Source organism: Pan paniscus, chromosome 2 (assembly GCF_029289425.2).
Source record: "Pan paniscus chromosome 2, NHGRI_mPanPan1-v2.0_pri, whole genome shotgun sequence".
NCBI lineage: Eukaryota > Metazoa > Chordata > Mammalia > Primates > Hominidae > Pan > Pan paniscus.
In genome coordinates, this window is record NC_085926.1 from 177,181,937 (window position 1) to 177,203,301 (window position 21,365).

General features: G+C 42.0%; 1 protein-coding gene across 7 annotated transcripts; it reads left to right on the plus strand.

Annotated features, from left to right (window-relative positions):
• Positions 1 to 7,628: 7,628 nt before the first annotated feature.
• On the plus strand, positions 7,629 to 20,438 carry ZNF639 (zinc finger protein 639). 7 transcript variants are annotated; one of them, XM_063602610.1, is made up of 7 exons: positions 7,629 to 8,593; positions 10,245 to 10,617; positions 12,865 to 12,935; positions 13,587 to 13,655; positions 14,916 to 15,026; positions 18,384 to 18,518; positions 18,664 to 20,438. In XM_063602610.1, exons 4-7 carry the CDS (start codon positions 13,598 to 13,600, stop codon positions 19,815 to 19,817), a joined length of 1,458 nt encoding a protein of 485 aa, XP_063458680.1. In that variant the 5' UTR covers positions 7,629 to 8,593; positions 10,245 to 10,617; positions 12,865 to 12,935; positions 13,587 to 13,597; the 3' UTR covers positions 19,818 to 20,438. The 7 variants fall into 7 exon arrangements, with proteins under 7 accessions (XP_063458680.1, XP_034813640.1, XP_008955585.1 ...); XM_034957749.3 differs by having other exon boundaries at positions 10,337 to 10,617; XM_008957337.4 differs by having other exon boundaries at positions 10,341 to 10,617.
• The last annotated feature ends 927 nt before the right edge of the window (positions 20,439 to 21,365 follow it).

The window sequence follows — 21,365 nt, forward strand, 5'->3', positions numbered from 1 at the left end:
ACCATTGCACTCCAGCCTGGGCAATAAGAGTGAAACTCAGTGTCAATAAAACAAAACAAAACAAAACAAAAAACAAAAAACAGAGAGATAAACCAGTAGAAGTATAGCAAATTTTTGATAATTATTGAAAACTGGGTGCTGAACACAGAAGTTTTGTTTATTATTCTCCCTATTCTTCTGTGTGTTTGAAAAAGCTTATAAAAGCCATAAAAATACCCAAAAGGCATGCAGATTAAAAATGGAAAACATTCATTTAGCGGGATTATGGTCCAAACTACCCTTTGGATATACTAAACCTCATCATTTTTATGAGCAAATCAATTATACATAATCCATTTTAAAATTCTTAAATAAAGAGATTTTACATCCATGAAGAGCAGAAAAACTAAGGCCGGTGTTCACTATGATGATGGTCCTCTTTAAAGCTTTTCTTTTTCTTTTTCTTTTCTTTTTTTTTTTCTTTTATTTTCTTTTTGTTTTTCTTCTTTCTTCTTTTCTGAAACAGAGTCTTACTCTGTTGTCCAGGCTGGAGTGCAGTGGTGTGATCTCTGCTCACTGCAACCTCTGCCTCCTGGGTTCCAGCTATTCTCATGCTTCAGCCTCCAGAGTAGCTGGGACTACAGGCGCCCACCACGCCTGGCTAATTTTTGTATTTTTAGTAGAGATGGAGTTATACCATGTTGGCCAGGCTGGTTTCAAACTCCTGGCCTCAAGTGATCCACCCTCCCCGGCCTCCCAAACTTCTGGGATTATAGGCGTGAGCCACGACATATGGCCCTCGTTTTTCTTTTCTTAATGGCTTAAAAATACCTGAAAACCTTGTAGCTTTAAGGGTGACTAAGCAAAGCTAACTTTAATGCTAGCTTTGTCCTTAAGATTCCACATCAATTTTCCGATTCGAAAATAAAGATTTTAAACTTCAAAACATAATTTTGGAAGGAATTAAAAATGAGAAAAAAATGCCTACTAAGTAAGCCTTTTGCTATTAGGCAAACACACAGAATAAACTAAACATCGTATGAAGATTTACACTGTGCTAAGGATTTCATGCACTCCTTCCTTTTGTCCTTCATTCATACAATGCATACTTATTAGGAAATTACTGTGGGACAGCACCTTGCTAGTTTTTTATTAGACACACAAATTTTCTACCTTCACAGAGCATACAGTCTACCAGAAAAGACACCACAGAGTCTTGTTCGCCTACCCTGACCCACCTCACCCCCACCTTGCCCCAGCAAGGAGATTGTTTTGTGTGGGTGTGTGTGGGTGTGTGGGTGTGTATGTGTGTGTGTGTGATTAGCAATTATTACAAATAAGTACACCTTTGAGGTTGTTTTAAACTCTCATTAGCAATAACAGGAAAAGCAAAGTGGCTAAGTTGGGCTACTCAAAGTTTGGACTAGATAAACTCTGGATATGCTTGATCATCAAAAGCAGCTCCGTTGGTTACCATTTAGTATGTGGCACCACTTGGTGTAAGACTTGAGAACTGCAACATGAAAATTACAGTTCTAACAGATTTACAAAGATTTTCAATGTGTCCTTACAAGACTGTCAGAAAAAGAAAGTAAAACAGCCCGCTCCACAGTGGCTTAGAAGACAGTCATGAAAGAAAGCGAAAACAGCCACAATGGCCACCACAGTTATCTTGAAAATAGTAGGCTTTAATAAATGCTTCTTAAATGAATCCAAATGAAATCCAAAGGCACATTACTGAACTATAGATTTTTAATAGATTCTGTTCTTTAGACTCAGACTGTGGCTGAAGAAATGCATAAATTTAGCCCTTGTAACTATCAGGATAGGCTAGTGATTCTGAAATAACAAACAATCCCCAAAGCTTAACAGTTTAACACAATAATGATTTGTGAAGGGGTGGGTTGCCCCTCCACACCTGTGGGCATTTCTCTTTAGGTGGAACGAGAGACTTGGAAAAGAAACAGACACAGAGACAAAGTATAGAGAAAGAAAAAAGGGGGCCCAGGGGACTGGCGTTCAGCATACGGAGGATCCACGCCGGCCTCTGAGTTCCCTTAGTATTTATTGATCATTATTGGGTGTTTCTCGGAGAGGGGGATGTGGCAGGATCATAGGATAATAGTGAAAAGAAGGTCAGCAGGTAAACATGTGAACGAAGGTCTCTGCATCATAAACAAGGTAAAGAATTAAATTTGTTTTTTGTTTTTATGTGTGGGTTTTTTTTTTCCAAGTCTCGCTCTGTCACCCAGGCTGGAGTGCAGTGGTGTGATCTCGGCTCACTGCAGCCTGTGCCTCCCTGGTTCAAGTGATTCTCCTGCCTCAGCCTCCCAAGTACTTGGGATTACAGGTGTGTGCCACCATGCCCAGCTACTTCTTTGTATTTTTATAGTAGGGACAGGTTTTCACCATGTTAGCCAGGATGCTCTCAAACTCTTAGCCTCAAGTGATTCACCCACCTCGGCCTCCCAAAGTGCTGAGATTATAGGCGTGAGCCACCACGCCCAGCCTAAATCTGTTTCTTCATACGGTGTCTGCTATGGGTCCTGATGACTCCATTCAGTGGAAGGGAGGGCTAGAGAATTGAGCACTGGACATGAAATGCCTCTACCTCGAAGTGACACACAACACTTCTACTGTTATGTCAATGGCCAAAGCAAGTTATATGATTATACCTAACTTCAAGCAGGACAGGCAGTATAATCTCCTACATGCCTGAAAGTAGAGAGTATCAAAAATTGGATAGTGCTTTTAATTTTTACATTTTTTTAGAGATGGGGGTCTTACTCTATCGTCCATGCTAGACTGCAGTGGACCCTCCTGCTTGGCTCAAGGGATTTTTCTGCCTCAGCCTCCTGCGGAGCTGGGATTGCAGGTGTGCACCACCATGCCTGGCTAATATTCTACTTTTTTTTTTTTTTTTTAGAAACAGGGTCTCACTATGATGCCCAGGCTGGTCTCAAGCTCTTGGACTCAACCAATCCTCCCACCTCAGCCTCCCAATGTGCCAAAATTATAGGTATAAGTCTCCATACCCCACCTTGATATTGGTGAACAGTAGTAATGCCTACCACAGACCTAAACAGTCAATAAGTTTTCCTCTTAGGGATAACAAATATATCTATTTACTGGGGAAATACTTCCTTTTCATCATCTACTGGTGTCAATTTCCCTTGAAGAGGTTCAGCCTTCGGATCTTTGCAGGTATGTGTGTCTGAATTCAAATCTATCAAATGGATACACCATGACCTTTACTCCTAGGTAATGTAAACACAGTCAGTGCTCTAGAAAATGAACAGTGCCTCAGAAACACTGTAGAAAGAATCATTGTTAATATCCTAATATGCAAGACTAATCAGGTGTTATTCATTCATTCAGTCATTCACTAAGCTAATGGAAAAAATAAAGACTGATACTGAAAATTGAGCACTGAGTGAAGAGGTTTGACAGATAAGCAGAGATCCTGGGTCAGCACAGAGTCTAGTTGGCTCTCTGGGATGAGGTTCAAGAAAGGAGAAATAAGCCAGGCTCGGTGGCTCACGCCTGTAATTCCAGCATTTTGGGAGGCGGATCACCTGAGGTCAGGAGTTTGAGACCAGCCTGGCCAACATGGTGAAACCCCATCTCTAATAAAAATACCAAAAATTAGCGGGGTATAGTGGTAGGTGCCTGTAATCCCAGCTACTCAGGAGGCTGAGACAGGAGAATTGCTTGAACCTGGGAGGTGGAGGTTGAGGTGAGCCAAGATCGTGCCATTCCACTCTAGCCTGGGCAACAAGAACAAAACTCCATCTCAAAAAAAAAAAAAAAAAAAATGGAGAAATAGGCTAGATCTTTTACAACCAAAACACTTTCCCTGTCCCATTTTAGGAAAGCAAATTGTCTGAGTGTGTTGACTGGAACGGCCAGATTTGGGCTTTGTTGGACTGCTTTTTTGTTGTTGTTTTTTCGACAGGGTCTCACTCTGTTACCCAGGCTAGAGTACAGTGGTACAATCACAGCTCACTGCAGCCTTGACCTCCTGGGTTCAAGAGATCCTCTTACTTCAGCCTCCTGAGTAGGGACTACAGGCACGTGGCTAATTTTTTGTGTTTTTTGTTTTTTTGTAGAGACAGGGTTTTGCCACATTGCCCAGGCTCATCTCAAATTCCTGCACTCAAGTGACCTGCCTGCCTTGACCTCCCAAAGTGCTGAGATTACAGGTGTGAGCCACCGTACCTGGCCTGTAGTGCTTTCAAAAAAGAAATGTATAAATTTAGTCCTTGTACCTGTGTAAGGGTGGCTTGGAATTTTGGAGCTCAGATGGCTCTGTTGAGTATGTGGGATCACTAACTTGAGACTTTTGCATGCAGCCACCTCATGCCTGAGTCAGAAGCATGTCCCTTAGGTGTGCACTAGTGTTAGCTGACTAGGTAACCATGACAGAGTTTATCAATTCATTCGACAAACAGAATACCAAGCTAGGCCATGTGTCATGTGTTCCCATACCTGCACTATGTAAGTTTACTAATTACATTCCAGTGTTGTATAATTGCCCATATTCCCTACTCAATTGTAAGGACCAGGAGACCAATGACCACGTCTATCTTGCTCACACTGTATTGCCAGTATCTAGTACAGTGCTGAACACAAGGTAGATATGCAATGAATATTCTACTGAAAGAAATGAATGAGGCTGTATGCAAGATACTGTGCTAAGCAGGGAAATGGAGCAGATTGGAAGATAATAAAACTGGAACTTACAGTCCGTGGAGAGACAACATGATGAACAGATGGAGCCAAATTTTGCAAGGGCAGACGCTTATGCAAACTGGGAAGATCAATTTAAGGAAAATAATATAAAATTTTAATACAGGCTGGGTGTGGTGGCTCATGCCTGTAATCCCAGCACTTTGTTGAGGCCGAAGTGGGTGGATCACTTGAGGTCAGGAGTTTGAGACCAGACCGGCCAACATGGTGAAATCCCGTCTCTACTAAAAATACAAAAATTAGCCAGGCATCGTGGTGCACACCTGTAGTCCCAGCTACTTGGGAAGCTGAATCACGAGAATCGCTTGAACCCAGAAGGAGGAGGTTGCAGAGAGCCGAGATCATGCCACTGCACTTCAGCCTGGGCGATAGAGTGAGATTCTGTCTCAAAATAAATAATACAAAATTAAGCACCTGGTCCTGGAAGAGGTTCACGCAATTGAAGGGACTTGAAATTTAAGCTTCAATAACTTCACAGTAACTCCATCTCTGGGGAGAAGTGGACAAATGTACTAACTACTGTGGAATCTCTAAAGATTGGTCAGAGATTTCGGCAAGGGAAAATCAAGGTTTCATAGAAGAGATCAACTGTGAGCTTCATCTTACAGAAACAAAGGAAACAAATTGCAGGTGGAAGAAACGTGCTAGATCACACAAGTGAGAAAAAGGCAGAGCGTATCTGTGGAATAATGAGAAATACTATATGGTTAGTGTGGGGTTGGGTGAGGAAAGACTTAGGATAGTGGTTCTCCAGACGTGATCACAGGCCAGCAGCACGGACTTCGAAAGGAAATTTGTTAGAACTGCAGCTACTCAGGCCCTAGTCCAGATTTACCCAGTTCTCTTCATCCCATATCCCAAAATAAATTGTAGACAAACGAAAAAGTTAAAGCAAAAAATGCAACCAGATCCTGCATAGAAGAAAAGATTATCTCAGCAAAAGGCCAAAAATAGAACTTGCAAAGGAAAAGATTAATAGACTTGCTTTCACTACAATTTAAAATGTTTGCACCACTAACAAAATTAAAAAACAACAAACTACAATTACGCCTGTAATCCCAGTACTTTCGGAGGCCGAGGTGGGCGGATCACCTGAGGTCAGGAGTTTGAGACCAGCCTGGCCAACATGGTGAAACCCGTCTCTGCTAAAAATACAAAAATTAGCCCCGTGTGGTGCCACGCGCCTGTAATCCCAGCTACTCGGAGGATGAGGCAGGAGAATCGCTTGAATCTGGGAGGCGGAGGTTGCAGTGAGCCAAGATCACGTCATTGCACTCCAGCCTGGGCGAAAGAGCAAGACTCTGTCTCAAAAACACACAAACAAACAAACGAAAAACATAAAGAATGCTCGTGCTATACTAATTGGAAAAAAGAACCTGTTAGAAAAAAACACAGCCAATATTCTAATTTTGAAAACAAATTTTTATGTCAGTATAGGTATAAAAATAACGGAAAGATAGAAAGCAAAATGTTACCATTGATGAGCTCAGGGTTGTGAGATTATGGTAAATTTACTTTTGCTCTTTGTACTTTTCTGTTGTCTCCATTCTGTACTAAAAACGTAACTATTTTCTAATCAGGAAGAAATTAAGTGGCCGGGTGCGGTGGCTCGCGCCTGTAATCCCAGCACTTTAGGAGGCCAAGGCGGGCGGATCACTTGATGCCAGAAGCTCAAGACCAGCCTGGCCAATATGGTGAAATCTCAGCGCCACTAAATATACAAAAATTAGCCAGGTGTGGCAGCTCGCGCCTGTAATCTCAGCTAATCTGAAGGGTGGGGCACGAGAATTGCTTGAATTTAGGAGGTGGAGATTGCAGTGAGCCGATATCCCATCTCTGTACTGCAGCCTGGGCGACAGAGTGAGACCGTGAGAAAGAAAAAAGAAAAAAAAGAAAAGGAAGGAAGGAAAAGAAGGAGAAATTAAGCTATTCTACAAGTGTGTGAAAAAGTTGGAAGAACGATGTTTTAATACCCCTGAATCAAATTTATAATAGTATTTAACAAACTCTACAATTTAGTACTCTTGAGATTTTAGGGTTTTATCCCAGCTATCACCCTCCCTTGGAGCGAGAGATGAGGAAAAGAGGGACCCAAAAATGAAACTGAAAAACACTCCAGCTAATCAAGAACTTGAAATTGCTTGCAATTTGTGACTATGTTAAACAACATCTAAACAAAGTCAAGCTCCTCTAAGTGCAAACAATACGTGGGATGCTGAGGAGAGTGTGCGTTTACTTTCACTACAAAATGTTTTGGAGTAAAACTTCATTTTGAAATATAAAGATTTTGTTGGACACAAGGCTATGTGGTAAGGCAAAATGGTAAGATGGTGGCATGACACCCCCTTGTGGTTTCCACCGATTCCCGGTTCTGTGCTAGATACTAACTATTCTAGGATTTAAAAATGTCTCTACATTTCTTCGAACTTTAATTCGGGCCATACTAGCATTCGTGAGCATTTATTTGAGCTGAGTACGCACATAAAACTTAGGAGGTCATAAAAACTGAGCTTCACAAACAAGTAGTGTCTCTTTCAAATATAGCTTTATCTCCTGGGGGATGGTGAAGGGATCAGAGTAAAGTCTGTGATTATTACTTTCCAGCGATTGATTGGTTGATTGGCATGTGGTTGTCAGAAAAAGCAGTGGACGTGAACAAAGAGACATCATTGCAGCCCTAACTATCCGAGTGACCTTGGGTACCTGATAATCCACATGGCTCTCAGTCATCCTCTTAACCGTTTGAACCTCAGGGGTTTAGGCTACCAAAATGAATTAAGACCCAGTCTTTAGCTTCTCACGCATTTACTTTTCCATTTTGTAAAATGTGACTAAAAACCTCAACTCATTGTCAAAAGGACTGAATTAAACATATCACCACACTTGCACAGAGATCATTTATGGAACCATGTTCACAAATTTATTTATGCTCGTGTAATTTAATCATTTCTACAGCTGCTCAAAGAAAGTCAAAGTCGAGAAAGGACTTAAATCGTCGAGTCCAGTCCCCCTTAACTCCTCATTCATTCCACTATTTCTCGAGCCAAGGAATCGGGTGAAACTCAACAACGACTCGCAGTCTTCAGGTTTCACCCTCTTGCCCTGAGGGCAGCATCCTAGCCCTGGGTGGTTCTCTGGTGTGGCCTCAGTAAAACCGTGACGAGGTCCTCGGCCTCTCTGTCCCCAACAGGCGGCTGGCACACTTCGGGGTCTGAGATGCCATCTGCCTTGCCTAACCTGGGCAAGACCACTCGCGTCCTTTCCTTTGAGGAGCAGCGTGGGAAAGGTGCCGCTGCGCGCCACGTTTCTCCCGGTTCCCCAGGGCTTGAAGGGGCGGTGGAGGCGGGCGGGATAAATTCGCTGGCCGCCTGGCGTGGAGTAATCCTAGAGGGTGGGATCGCCCTCGGGGCTCGGGAGGGGCTCTTCCCCGCCCAGAAGGAGACTGCGGCGGCGCAAGGCCTCCGGCAGGGGGCGCGGGCCGCTGGGCCTCCCCCGGGGCTGCGGGCCGGTGGTCCCTCCCAGGCCGCGTGTGCGGTGCGTTCGCGCAGCCCGCTCCCTGCCCCCACCTCACCTCGTCACCTCCCCGCCCTCTCGGCGGGCCCCTGAGGTGCGCGGCGCAGGCGCGGAGCGAGGCGGCCAGGGCAGTGCGGCCGCGGAGCCTAGGCCAGGGGCCTGGCGCTCAGGGCTTGGGGCGCGCGGGGAGGGAGAGGGGTCGGCCCAGCACAGCGTCCGGGAGCGCTAGGGCCGGAGCAGCGCTGCCCGCCGCCGTGCGTCCGCGGGAAGGACCGCGCGGCCCCTCCGCCTGCGCTCTCGGCCGCCGCCGCCTCTGCGTGGGCCGGCCGGGAGGGCCTCGGGGGACTGACTGGTGAGTGTGAGGGAGGAGCGGGTGGGTCGGGCGCTGGACTGCTCCAGGGGACGCGGGCGTGCGGGCGCATCTTCTAACGGGAGAGGGCGGGAGAGACCGGAGCTCCCTTTATACGGAAACTCTGCCTTCGTTATATGGCGGGATGGCGTTCCCCTCCCCCATCCCGAAAGCAGTTCCACCCCCTGCGCAGGACGCCTTGGCCGGGCTCCCCTCGGCCCCCTGCTGCCGTTGTCTTTACGGAACCTTTGGTGTCGGGGCTTGGAAGTCTCCTTGGCGCCGGCTTCTGGGCCCGGGCGAGGCTGGTGCGTGGCGCCGGGGTGGAGGCGGCTAAGTCCCGGGGACTTCTGCCCTGCGCCTCCGACGGGCATTTGTCTGGCTGCGTCCGGGCTCGGGACGATCCTGGGTCCTCGCTGGCGCTGCGGCCCTGCCCGGCGGCTTCGTGACCTCCGGCGGCGAATCCCCGGGCTCGCGCAACGAGTTGTAGCCGCGGAGAGCAGGCGTCGATGCTGGCGCCCAAAGCCTCCAGCCTGAGAGTCGCCTCACTCGTGACGGTGCTTAGAAACCCTTTTTTTGGGTTTTGTCTTTAAGTACTGTCTAGGGAAACGAATCATTTGAAGCAGTTTATACCTTTTTTTTTTTTCGAAGAGAAAGATTTATGCCGGACTGAAAAATAGCGAATCAAGTATTTAGTGACCGTGTGATATTGCAGTAAAGACTGCCTCCAGGTTGGACATGTAGTGGATTCTAGTTCAGGCTCTCCTGCAACATGTTTTGTTTCAATTCTTTTACAATTTAAAGCATATGCTTATTTTAATGAGAACGAAAAAGAAAGCTTAACTCTTTTTAAACTCGTTAAAAATGGAGTTATTTACTGTAAAGACGTCTTATAGCAATTAGGAAGAATATACATTGCATGAAAGGCCTTTTGAAACGTTTATCTATTTGATGATTGCTGACTGCCTGTTGTATGTATTGTATTTTGTGCATAGACTTTCTTGTTGGTTGAAAAAAATGACAGGTGGAAAGATGTTGGTTTCTAGGTGATAGAAAAAATTTTTAAACATTTTTCTGATTTTTCTGCAGTGACACGTGTTACATATGTCGTTTGTATTTCAGAGGGAGGGGGGACTGTGTAGGTTGCTTGTGATTCAGAATCTTCCTGCTAAGAAGACTAGTGAGCAAATGTTTATGACATCCTTGAGTAAAAAGCTAAGTTTTTTCAAGGCTGTTATGCACACAAAAGGCACATAAAAATGATTTTAAAATGAAGGATGGTTAGCATTTTTGGTCTTGAGTAGGCATCACCATTGTGCTGAAAGGAAGTCCGATAGACATTTGGTTATCGTTCGGCCCTAAGTAGGAGTCAAACCCTTCCTGATCCATGTGCCTCCTCCTCTCACCTAACAGCCTGAATCCAGGCCAGCTTGCAACGTTGATTTTAATACCACGCTTGGTTTCCTTTTCTTACTTTTATTCTTCAAGTTGCAAAGAACTTGAGATGCATTCTGAAATAACAAGAGACTACTTAACATGTTCGGCTGAGTGTTTTCAGTGTTCTCCTTGATACTTTTAGAGTATTTAGAACATGAAGTGTGAAGCTTTGGGCTATATGAATCGTAATAGCTCTTCTCTTTTTGATTTTTGAATGCAGTGAATTGAGATGGTTACTCAAGGAATGATTGTTTACATTGTTAGGTGAGGTATTTGATTTTATTCTTTTTTCTTTCTTTCTTTCTTTTTGAGACAGAGTTTCACTCTTGTTACCCAGGCTGGAGGACAATGATGTGATCTCGGGTCACCACAACCTCCGCCTCCCGGATTCAAGCGATTCTCATGCCTCAGCCTCCCGAGTAGCTGAGATTACAGGCATGTGCCACCACGCCCGGCTAATTTTGTATTTTCAGTCGAGACGGGGTTTCTCCATGTTGGTCAGGCTAGTCTTGAATTCCCGACCTCAGGTGATCTGTTCGCCTCGGCCTCCCAAAGTGCTGGGATTACAGGCGTGAACCACTGCACCCGGCGAGGTGAGGTATTTTATATATTGGTATCATTTCTGTACATTTCATGGTTGTCTGTTTCTTTAGGCTATTCTGTTCCCCTTCTCCCAACTGGTAGCTAAGAACTGGAAGCAAGATGTGCATGCATTTTCATCTCTGGTTCTCCCACTTATTAGTTGACTTAACTTTCACTAAGGCTGTTTCCACATCAGTAAAAATGTAAATGGGTTTGATAGTAACTCCTCCATGTACCGCACAGGACCATTTTGAAGATGAAATAGAATAAGGGTTAGGAAAATGTTTAATAAACTGAAAAGGCCGGGCGCGGTGGCTCACGCCTGTAATCCCAGCACCTTGGGAGGCCGAGGCGGGCAGATCACGAGGTCAGGAGATCGAGAACATCCTGGCTAACACGGTGAAACCCCGTCTGTACTAAAAATACAAAAAATTAGCCGGGCGCCGTGGCGGGCGCCTGTTGTCCCAGCTACTTGGGAGGCTGAGGCAGGAGAATGGCATGAACCCGGGAGGCGGAGCTTGCAGTGAGCCAAGATAGCGCCACTGCACTCCAGCCTGAGCGAAAGAGCGAGACTCTGTCCGAAAAAAAAAGTAAAAATAAAATAAACTGAAAAAGCACTATCTCATTCCCTGCTGTATTTATATCACTTCAGTGCTGATATACCCAGAACTTAGTGAAGCAGCAAAAATAGTATGTGCACCTCAGCTAGAACACCTGTCATGTGTATCACCTTGGTGTTAAGAGCATTATAGGCCGGGCGCGGTGCCTCGTGCCTGTAATCCCAGCACTTTGGGAGGCTGAGGTGGGCGGATCACTTGAGGTCAGGAGTTCAAGACCAGCCTGGCTAACATAGTAAACCCCCATCTCTACTAAAAATACAAAAATTAGCTGGGTGTGCTGGCGGGTACCTGTAATCCCAGCCTCCTGCTGGCGGGCGCCCGTAATCCCGGCCACTCAGGAGGCTGAAGCAGGAGAATCGCTTGAGCTGGGGAGGCAGAGGTTGCAATGAGCCAAGATCGTGCCACTGCACTCCAGCCTGGGTGACAGAGCAAGACTCCGTTTCAAATAAATAAATAGATTAATAAATAAAGTTGGGTAAACCTTTATTCAAATCCCAACCCCAGCATTTACTGAGTATCTAGCTTTGACTTTACTGTGCCTCAGTTTCCTCAATAACAGGAAGTATAATTTTGAGAGGGTGATGTGAATTTTGCATCTCATACGATTACATAGGATTAAATGAGATAAAGTATGTTCACAGCCTGGTACATAATTGGTGGTCAGTAAATTATTATTATCACTTTTACTTTTTTCTTTTTTTGTTTTGTTTTGATTTTTTGTTTTTGAGAGAGAGTCTTGCTGTGTTGCCCAGGCTGGAGTGCAGTGCCACGATGTCAGCTCACTGTAGCCCTCCGCCTCCCAGGTTCAAGCCATTCTCCTGCCTCAGCCTCTTGAGTAACTGGGATTGCAGGTGCGCACCATCACACCCGGCTGATTTTTGTATTTTTAGCAGAGATGGGATTTCACCATATTGGCCAGGCTGGTCTCGATCTTTTATTTCTTAAATAAATAATCTATAAGGGCTGTAACAGTTTAAAGTTTATAATTTGGGCCAGGCAAGGTGACTCACGCCTGTAATCCCAGCACTTTGGGAGGCCCAGGTGGGTGGATCACCTGAGGTCAGGAGTTTGAGACCAGCCTGGCCAACATGGTGAAACCCCGTCTCTGCTAAAAATAGAAAAATTAGCCCGGTGTGGTGCCACATGCCTGTAATCCCAGCTACTTGGGAGGCTGAGGCAGGAGAATCGCTTTAACCCAGGAGGCAGAGGTTGCAGTGAGCTGAGATCGTGCCATTGCACTCCAGCCTGGGTAACAAGAGCAAAACTCGGTCTCAAAAACAAAAAGTTTATAATTTGGTTTGCTTTCATTATGCTTGCTTTCCTTATGGATGAATAAATTAATTCAGATTCATAGTCCTATTTTGGTGTCAAAAGATTTAACTATAGGTCAGGCGTGAGACTGTCTCAAAAAAAAAAACTATAGAAGGTAAATCATTTCAAAGAAATGTGGAAATTTACATATAATCACATATTAATATATACAGTTTTTAGTATGTAGTACATTGTTTTCAAAATAATATATCTTAATTAGTTCTGTATAACTTTCCAATTGATTAAAGATCTGGTGCCATTGTATTATTCAGTACCAGAAATGAGCTGTATTTTTGCTTAATAACTTCTTTCATGTTTTACTTACAGGCATTTTTTACCGTCTACAGAAACTTATTGTAATTCATTTTTCCTCACTCCAGTAGTAAGAATTATACCAAGTAAGTGGACTGTATTGAAACTAATTAATTTTGTAACAGTTAATGAGAATTTAATTGGATAGTGGTTGCTGCACCTGTTGTGTTCTCAGTGGAACGTTGAATGTGACCTCATAAATAGGAAAATGATTTTTTTCTTGAAAATTATTTATATTCTGATCTGTGTGATGAGTACTTTTTTCTGGAAGCCAGGAGGCCGATACATATTTGTGACAATATTTTTTTAAAGGAAATGTCTCCGCCTTTAGCTTGAAAACTACCTAAAAATACTTCCAGTGGTAGGAAATGTGCCTATAAAACTCCTAGTATGGTGCCATAGGCACAGTGTTTCTTTTTTTATATATACACAAAATAAAATGACTTAAACATGTGGTTTATTGTAATTATCCAGTTCTCACAATTTATATCAACATTTGAAAAAGAATTTTTTAACCTCCATAAGAAAGAAAACAGAAATCAGTTTCTGCCTTGAAACCTGACTGGAAAACAATCTGAAATACAAACAGAGGCATCGTTTAACATTTTTCTTATACCATAGATTTTCAGGTGGCTCACATATTTCATATTGCCAATAAATTCTTCAGTTAGAATTTTTATAACGTTATTAACAGTTGTTATTTGTGACATATTTGTTAATTTTTTCTCATTTTTTAGATTGAAAAGATATGAATGAGTATCCTAAAAAAAGAAAAAGGAAGACTCTACACCCTTCTCGTTATTCAGGTCAGTGTATAATTATTTTAAAGTTGGGTATGGATTAATTCCCACAAAATTATATTCTCAGCCATTTTCTCCTAAGTGATCAGATAAGATTTAAATATCTGGGTCAATATTTAGGTAAAACAACGGTTTAAATACATTATCTGAATATATATTCCTTATTGTCTACCATGTGCTAGGCACACATAAGAACTTTACAGACATTATATTATTCCTCACAGCTCTATGGGTTATAAATATTTAAAATTAGATAGCCAAGGTTATTTACTTATATAGCATAATTGGGATTTGCATGTCTGATACCTAAGCTGTGCTTAAGACCCAATAATGACAACCTTGGTAGAAAATATTTTACATTATTGGGGAAAAAAGACTTTATCCTCTTTATTACTTTAGGAAATGTAAACTTTCATGCTGAATGTGTAATTTTTTTTTTTTTTTTTTTTTTTGAGCCAGAGTCTCACTCTCTAGCCCAGGCTGGAGTGCCATGGTGTGATGTCAGCTCACTGCAACCTCTGCTTTCTGGGTTCAAGTGATTCTCCTGCCTCAGCCTCCTAAGTAGCTGGGATTACAGGCGTGTACCGCCACACCTGGCTAATTTTTTGTAGTTTTAAAGTAGAGATGGGGCTTCACCATGCTGCCCAGGCTGGATGACTGTGTAATTTTAGATCCTTTCATTGAGGTTGGCTCTGCTGTGTTGGCAGTATAAGAAAAGGGGTCTTTGTGGCCATCTCTAATACACCTCGCATACATTTACTTGGGACCATCCTATTAGTCTACCCAGCCTACACATTCTTCATATCTGAAGAAATTAAGCCTAGTATACTGCTTACTGGCCCTTCTTAGACAACACTTGAAATGACTATATTCAGAAGCCCTAAGTGGTCCTTACCATTTCCCCTATGTAACAACCTTTCTCTGCATGACATGGCACACCTTCCTGGTGTTTATTTCACTGTTTTGTGCAGTTAATACAGTGTTTATCATATATTTTTATTTTGTGTGATTCTGAGTATAAAACAAATGTATCCTTGTATATTTCAAAGTTGTTATGTTTTAGAGTATGTAATTTGTGGTTCTTTCAAAGTCCTATGTCAATATCGGATCTGAAATATAAAAGCTTTAAAAGTTGAAAACATATAATATTTTCATTACAGATACTATAATTAACATTAAGAACATTTGTATAAGTTAGATAACGGGAAGTTTCTCATTAAATGTGTATGTTTACTGTGCTTGAAATATTTTTCATTTTATGTTCAGATTCCTCTGGAATAAGCAGAATTGCAGATGGATTCAATGGAATTTTCTCTGATCATTGTTACAGTGTCTGTTCTATGAGACAGCCAGATTTAAAATATTTTGACAACAAAGGTATAATATTTTCGAAAATATGTTTCTTTAAACTGCTTTTACATTTTTTATTCCTTACTTGAAAATGTGGGTAAAATGTGGATTGATGATTTCAAAACAGACAAGTCTTTGAAATTTGTTACAATGTAAGAAAACAAAGTTGTATTTTTTTAAGAAAGCAAGTAATTTTAATTATTCTTTTTTTTTTTTTTTTTTTTTTTGAGATGGAGTCTCGCTTTGTCGCCCAGGCTGGAGTGCAGCAGCGCGATCTTGGCTCACTGCAACCTCTGCCTCTCAGGTTCAAGCAATTCTCCTGCCTCAGCTTCCTGAGTAGCTGGGGTTACAGGTGTGCGCCACCACGCTCAGCTAATTTTTGTACTTTTAGTAGAGACAGGGTTTCACCGTGTTAGTCAGGCTGGTCTCAAATTCCTGACCTCATGATCCGCCCACCTTGGCCTCCAAAAGTGCTGGGATTACAGGCTTGAGCCACCGTGCCCGGCTGTAATTTTAACTTTTAACATTATTTCTGACATATAAATAAAAAAGTGCACTCTCCTAAGTCCATTTTTTGAAGGGGGTGGGGTTAGGGGGAGACAGTCTTCATTCTGTCACCCATGCAGCCATGTCTCACTCCATGGATTATGGCTGACTGCATTCTTGACCTCTTGAGCTAAAGCAATCCTCCCACTCAGCCTTTTGAGTAGCTGGGACTACAGGCATGCACCACGATGCCTGGCTAATTTTTAAAAATTTTTTTGTAAAGACAGGGTCTTGCTATGTTGCCCAGGCTGGTCTTGAACTCCTGGCCTCAAGCAGTCCTCCCATGTTGGCCTCACAGAGTGCTGAGATTGCAGGTGTGAGCCACGGCTCTCAGCCCTAAATCCACTTTAGTTGGTTAGGAATTGGTGGCAATGCAGGAGTGACTCAGAGTTGGAGTATTTATGTTGAAAGGTTAAGAATAGTGTTAGACACAGTTCTACTCAGCTATACCACATAGTGTGGAAGAAAAGAACAGAGGGTGATTTGGTATTTTTCAATGTTGGATCTTCTATTGGCTCCTCTGTTCTAGAGCATTGGTGAATGATAACAATTTACAACTTGCACTTAAGCTGCTTCTGCAACCAGATTGACCCAGTTCCCTTGAGCTCCCGTTACAGGCACAGAAATATAAATTACAAAAAACATGTAGAGTTAGAGAGTTAGAGACATCAGTATGAATTCCTGTTTAGCTTACTATAGATTCAGATGGCTACTTACAGAATGCTTGTAGATATGTGTGTGTATATATATGTGGTACTGTACACACACACTTTGCTGTGTTAGCTGAGAGGGGCTAAAAGAAATGACACCCAGAAGCAGTGAGCATGAGCACATTCAGTGCCCAGGTCTTGGTTTCTAATGCCATTCTTTAGTAAAAGGAACTAGGCCTCCTTGGGAAAATGGCTGATTCTAGGTCTGGGGCAGGAAATATACAAGATGAACCTGGAGCATTTTGTAGTGCTGGAAAATAGGAAAGTACTTAAAAAAACCTAAACACACGCACTTGACAGGGGTATGCCAAAGGAGCACACGTCAACTTAAAGAGCTCCCAACAGCCAAAACTGAAAACTTTGGGGACAAAAAATTATAACCCAGAGTATAAAATAAATATCCATGAATTCATGCTGTTATAAATTATTAAATAGAGGAGATGAGGCAAATCTGTGCAGAAAAATTCCAAATTATTAGACTTCATCTTAGCCAAAAGGCCAAGAAGCAGTAAAACTCCAAATTATTTATGTAGCTACTCCTCCCTCTAGGAGGTGGAATATAAGTCTGCACTCCTTAAGCATGGTTTGCACATAGTGACTTCTTACAAAAGGTAAAGTATGGAAAGTAAAAGCACAACTTTAGGCCAGGTGCGGTGGCTCACGCCTGTAATCCCAGCACTTTGGGAGGCTGAGGCGGGCAGATCACCTGAGGTCAGGAGTTTGAGACCAGCCTCAACATGGAGAGACCCTGTCTCTACTAAAAATACAAAATTAGCTGGGCGTGGTGGTGCGTGCCTGTAATCCCAGCTACTCGGGAGGCTGAGGCAGGAGAATTGCTTGAACCTGGGAGGCGGAGGTTGTGAGCCGAGATCGCGCCATTGCACTGCAGCCTGGGCAACAAGAGCGAAACTCCATCTCAAAAAAAAAAAAAAAAGAGACAACTTTATAGTGTTGAAACCTGATAAAGACTTAGCCAGGTGATCAAGATCAACATCAACAACCATAAATCATATTGATAGTATGTACCCTTGATAAGAAGTGATGAAAATGGCAATTTACCTCTGGTCTATCTCCCAGTAATCCATAATTCCAGCGTAATCATTTAAAAAAAAAGAAAGCAGACAAATTCCATTAGCAAGGCATCCTACAGAATACCTGATTAGTACTCCTCAAGGAGTGAGAAACTGCCACAGCCAACAATAGCATAGAGAGACATGGCACCTTAATGGAATGTGGTATCCTGGAACAGAAAAGGGACATTAGGTTAAAAACTAAGGGCATTTAGATGACTTTATTGACTTTATTAATAAGTTACCAGTATTGGTCATTAATTGTAACAAATGTGCCACACTAATGTTAGATGTTAGTAGTGGAGAAACTGGGATACATGGGACCTCTCCATACTATCCTCTCAGATTTTTCTGTAATTCTAAAACTATTCTAAAAAATAAGGTCTATTTTAAGAAAACATGATGGATGGGCTGAGTGTGGTGGCTCACGCCTATAATCCCAGGTCTTTGGGAGGCCAAGGTGGGAGGATCGCTGGGAGGCCAGGAGTTCAAGGCCAGCCTGGACAACATAGCAAGACCCCATCTCAAAAAACAAGAATTACCCGGGCTTGGTGGTGCATGCCTGTAGTCCTATCTACTCAGGAGGCTGAGGCTGAAGGATCACTTGAGCCCAGGAGTTTGAGGCTGCAGTAAGTGAGCCATGATCATGCCAGTGTACTCCAGCCTTGGCAGACTGAGCAAAACTTGGTCCCTCGCAAAATGTTGAAGCCCAGTTTTCACTATTAACCTGTATTTCAGTTTCCCCATGCTAACTTTGAAACACTGGGGCTGGCCTGAGGGTATAAAGGCTTATTCAAACTCAGTAATTTAAACTTAAAATCCTAAGGAACTTCAAAAAGTGTAATCTAGTCCAAATGGGGCATCAATTCTAAAGCATTTGCTTGTTTGAGCAGATTTTCTGTGTCTGAGGTATATAGATAACTTACCTTTTTATGACTAAATCCAAGTCCTTAGTTCCTGTTGGAATTCAAAATCGTATTTAAAAATTGATGCTTTGTTCTATAATTAATGCTTTGATTGTATAAATAATAAGTATTCTTCCAAATCCCTTTTTACAGATGATGATTCTGATACCGAGACGTCAAATGACTTGCCAAAATTTGCAGATGGAATCAAGGCCAGAAACAGAAATCAGAACTACCTGGTTCCCAGTCCTGTACTTAGAATTCTAGACCACACTGCCTTTTCTACAGGTTGGGGGAACTAATTTATAGCATTGATATATTTTGTATTGGTGAATTTTTTAAAAAGTGCATGCAATAAATTTTTTTTTGCCCAGTTGTATTTAACAGATCTTATTTAGTTATAGTCATATAATAGGTTTGTTTTATTCTTCAGAAAAATCTGCTGATATTGAAATTTGTGATGAAGAGTGTGACTCACCTGAATCAGTCAACCAGCAAACCCAAGAGGAGAGTCCTATAGAAGTTCACACTGCTGAAGATGTTCCAATTGCTGTAGAAGTGCATGCGATTTCTGAGGATTATGATATAGAGACAGAAAACAATTCCTCTGAGAGTCTCCAAGACCAAACTGATGAAGAACCGCCAGCTAAACTTTGTAAAATTCTCGACAAGAGCCAAGCTTTGAATGTGACTGCCCAGCAGAAATGGCCTTTACTGAGAGCTAATAGCAGTGGCCTCTATAAATGTGAACTTTGTGAGTTTAACAGCAAATATTTTTCTGACTTAAAGCAGCATATGATCCTGAAGCATAAACGTACTGATTCAAATGTGTGTCGAGTATGCAAGGAAAGTTTCTCTACCAATATGCTTCTGATAGAACATGCCAAACTGCATGAAGAGGATCCCTACATTTGTAAATACTGTGATTATAAGACAGTAATTTTTGAGAACCTCAGCCAGCACATTGCAGACACCCATTTTAGTGATCACCTCTATTGGTGTGAACAGTGTGATGTACAGTTCTCCTCAAGCAGTGAACTCTACCTACATTTCCAGGAGCACAGCTGTGATGAACAGTACTTGTGTCAGTTCTGTGAACATGAAACTAATGATCCAGAAGACTTGCATAGCCATGTGGTAAATGAGCATGCATGTAAATTAATAGAATTAAGTGATAAGTATAACAATGGTGAACATGGACAGTATAGCCTCTTAAGCAAAATTACCTTTGACAAATGTAAAAACTTCTTTGTATGTCAAGTATGTGGTTTTCGGAGTAGACTTCATACAAATGTTAACAGGCATGTTGCTATTGAACATACAAAAATTTTTCCTCACGTGTGTGATGACTGTGGGAAAGGCTTTTCAAGTATGCTAGAATATTGCAAGCATTTAAATTCACATTTATCTGAAGGGATTTATTTATGTCAATATTGTGAATATTCAACAGGACAAATTGAAGATCTTAAAATTCATCTAGATTTCAAGCATTCAGCTGACTTGCCTCATAAATGTAGTGAGTGCTTGATGAGGTTTGGAAATGAAAGGGAATTAATAAGTCACCTTCCAGTCCATGAGACAACTTGATTATTCTCTTTAACTTACAGAATGTTAGTTTAAAATAATAAATTCATCCTTTTTTTGGAGATGATTAAATGGATGATTGTAAACACAACTTATGAAATCTGTCTTTAACAAGTAACTTTTTTAAATTATAAAATTTTATTGGCATTGCTCCATTTTCTGTATATAAATATATCTTTAATGTGGTATTTTCAATTGCGTGATAGTTTGTAGTTTCAACCACTCTTGGTGACTGTCATCCTGTTTCTTGCGTATTCTCTGATTTCATGAATTGAAAAGAAACAAATGTATTGAAGAAGTGAGCTACAGTTTTCCTTCCTTAACCATGGGTGCTAGTAACTTTTTAAAACTCAAGACAAGATTAGTTTTTTATGTGCGAAGTCATTAAATTATTACACGACCAGAACTAAAATGCAATATACAATTAAGTCCACGGATACTCCCATTAATGAGAAATAACACTAGGAAGCCACTATTACAGGAAGAAAAGATTTGGTTTTCATGGCAGTCTGTTTTTTTAAAAAAATTTTTTTGAGCCACTATCTATTGTTAAATATTTTAAGATGGGATGAGGGAGGAACTAATAAGGGCTTACACAATAAAAAATAACTATATCATAACTCATTCATAACTTGATGTTTCATTTTCTGTTGAGGAACCATAAATTCATTCACAGACTTAATATTTTTTTCTTAGAGATGGTCTCGTTCTGTTGTCCAGGATGGAGTGCAGTGGTTGATCATAGCTCCCGGGCTGTAGTCTCCCAGGCTCGAGCAGTCCTCCCACTTCACCCTCCTGCATAGCTAGGACTACAGGCACGTGGCACCATGCCCGCTAAGTTTTTAAATTTCTTGTAGAGATGAGATCTCGCTATGTTGCCCAGGCCAGTCTCAAACTCCTGGACTCAAGCAATCCTCCCACCTTGGCCTTCCAAATCACTGGGATTATAGGCATTAGCCATTATGCCTGACTCTTGCCCAAATTTCTGATGTCAAATTGTTCATTGACAGAAAACCCACTGAAGTATTTAAAGTTAGGAAGATCTGGGAGATAGGGGTTGCTGGCATGAAAATGTATAACTTACAACATTTATTAATAAAATGATAAATTAGCATCAATATTAGTTCGTATGGCTGCCATAACAAATTACTACAAACTGAGTTGCCTACCTAGCAGAAATTTATGGTCTCACAGTTGTGGAGGCCAGACATTCAAAATGGAGTTATTGGCAGTTGGTTCCTTCTGAGGGTTGTGGGGGAAGGATCTGTTTCAGGTCTGTCCTTGGCTTGTAGATGGATAGCCTCATGTTCACATGGTGTTCTCCCTGTGTGCAAGTCTGTCCCCCAAATTTCCTCTCTTTTTTTTGTTTTTTGCTTTTTTAATTTTTTGAGACAGAATTTCACTCTTGTCGCCCAGGCTGGAGTACAGTGGCGCGATCTCAGCTCATTGCAACCTCCGCCTCCCAGGTTCAAGTGATTCTCCTGCCTCAGCTTCCCAAGTAGCTGGGGTTAACAGGTGTCAGCCACCATGCCAGGCTAATTTTGTATTTTT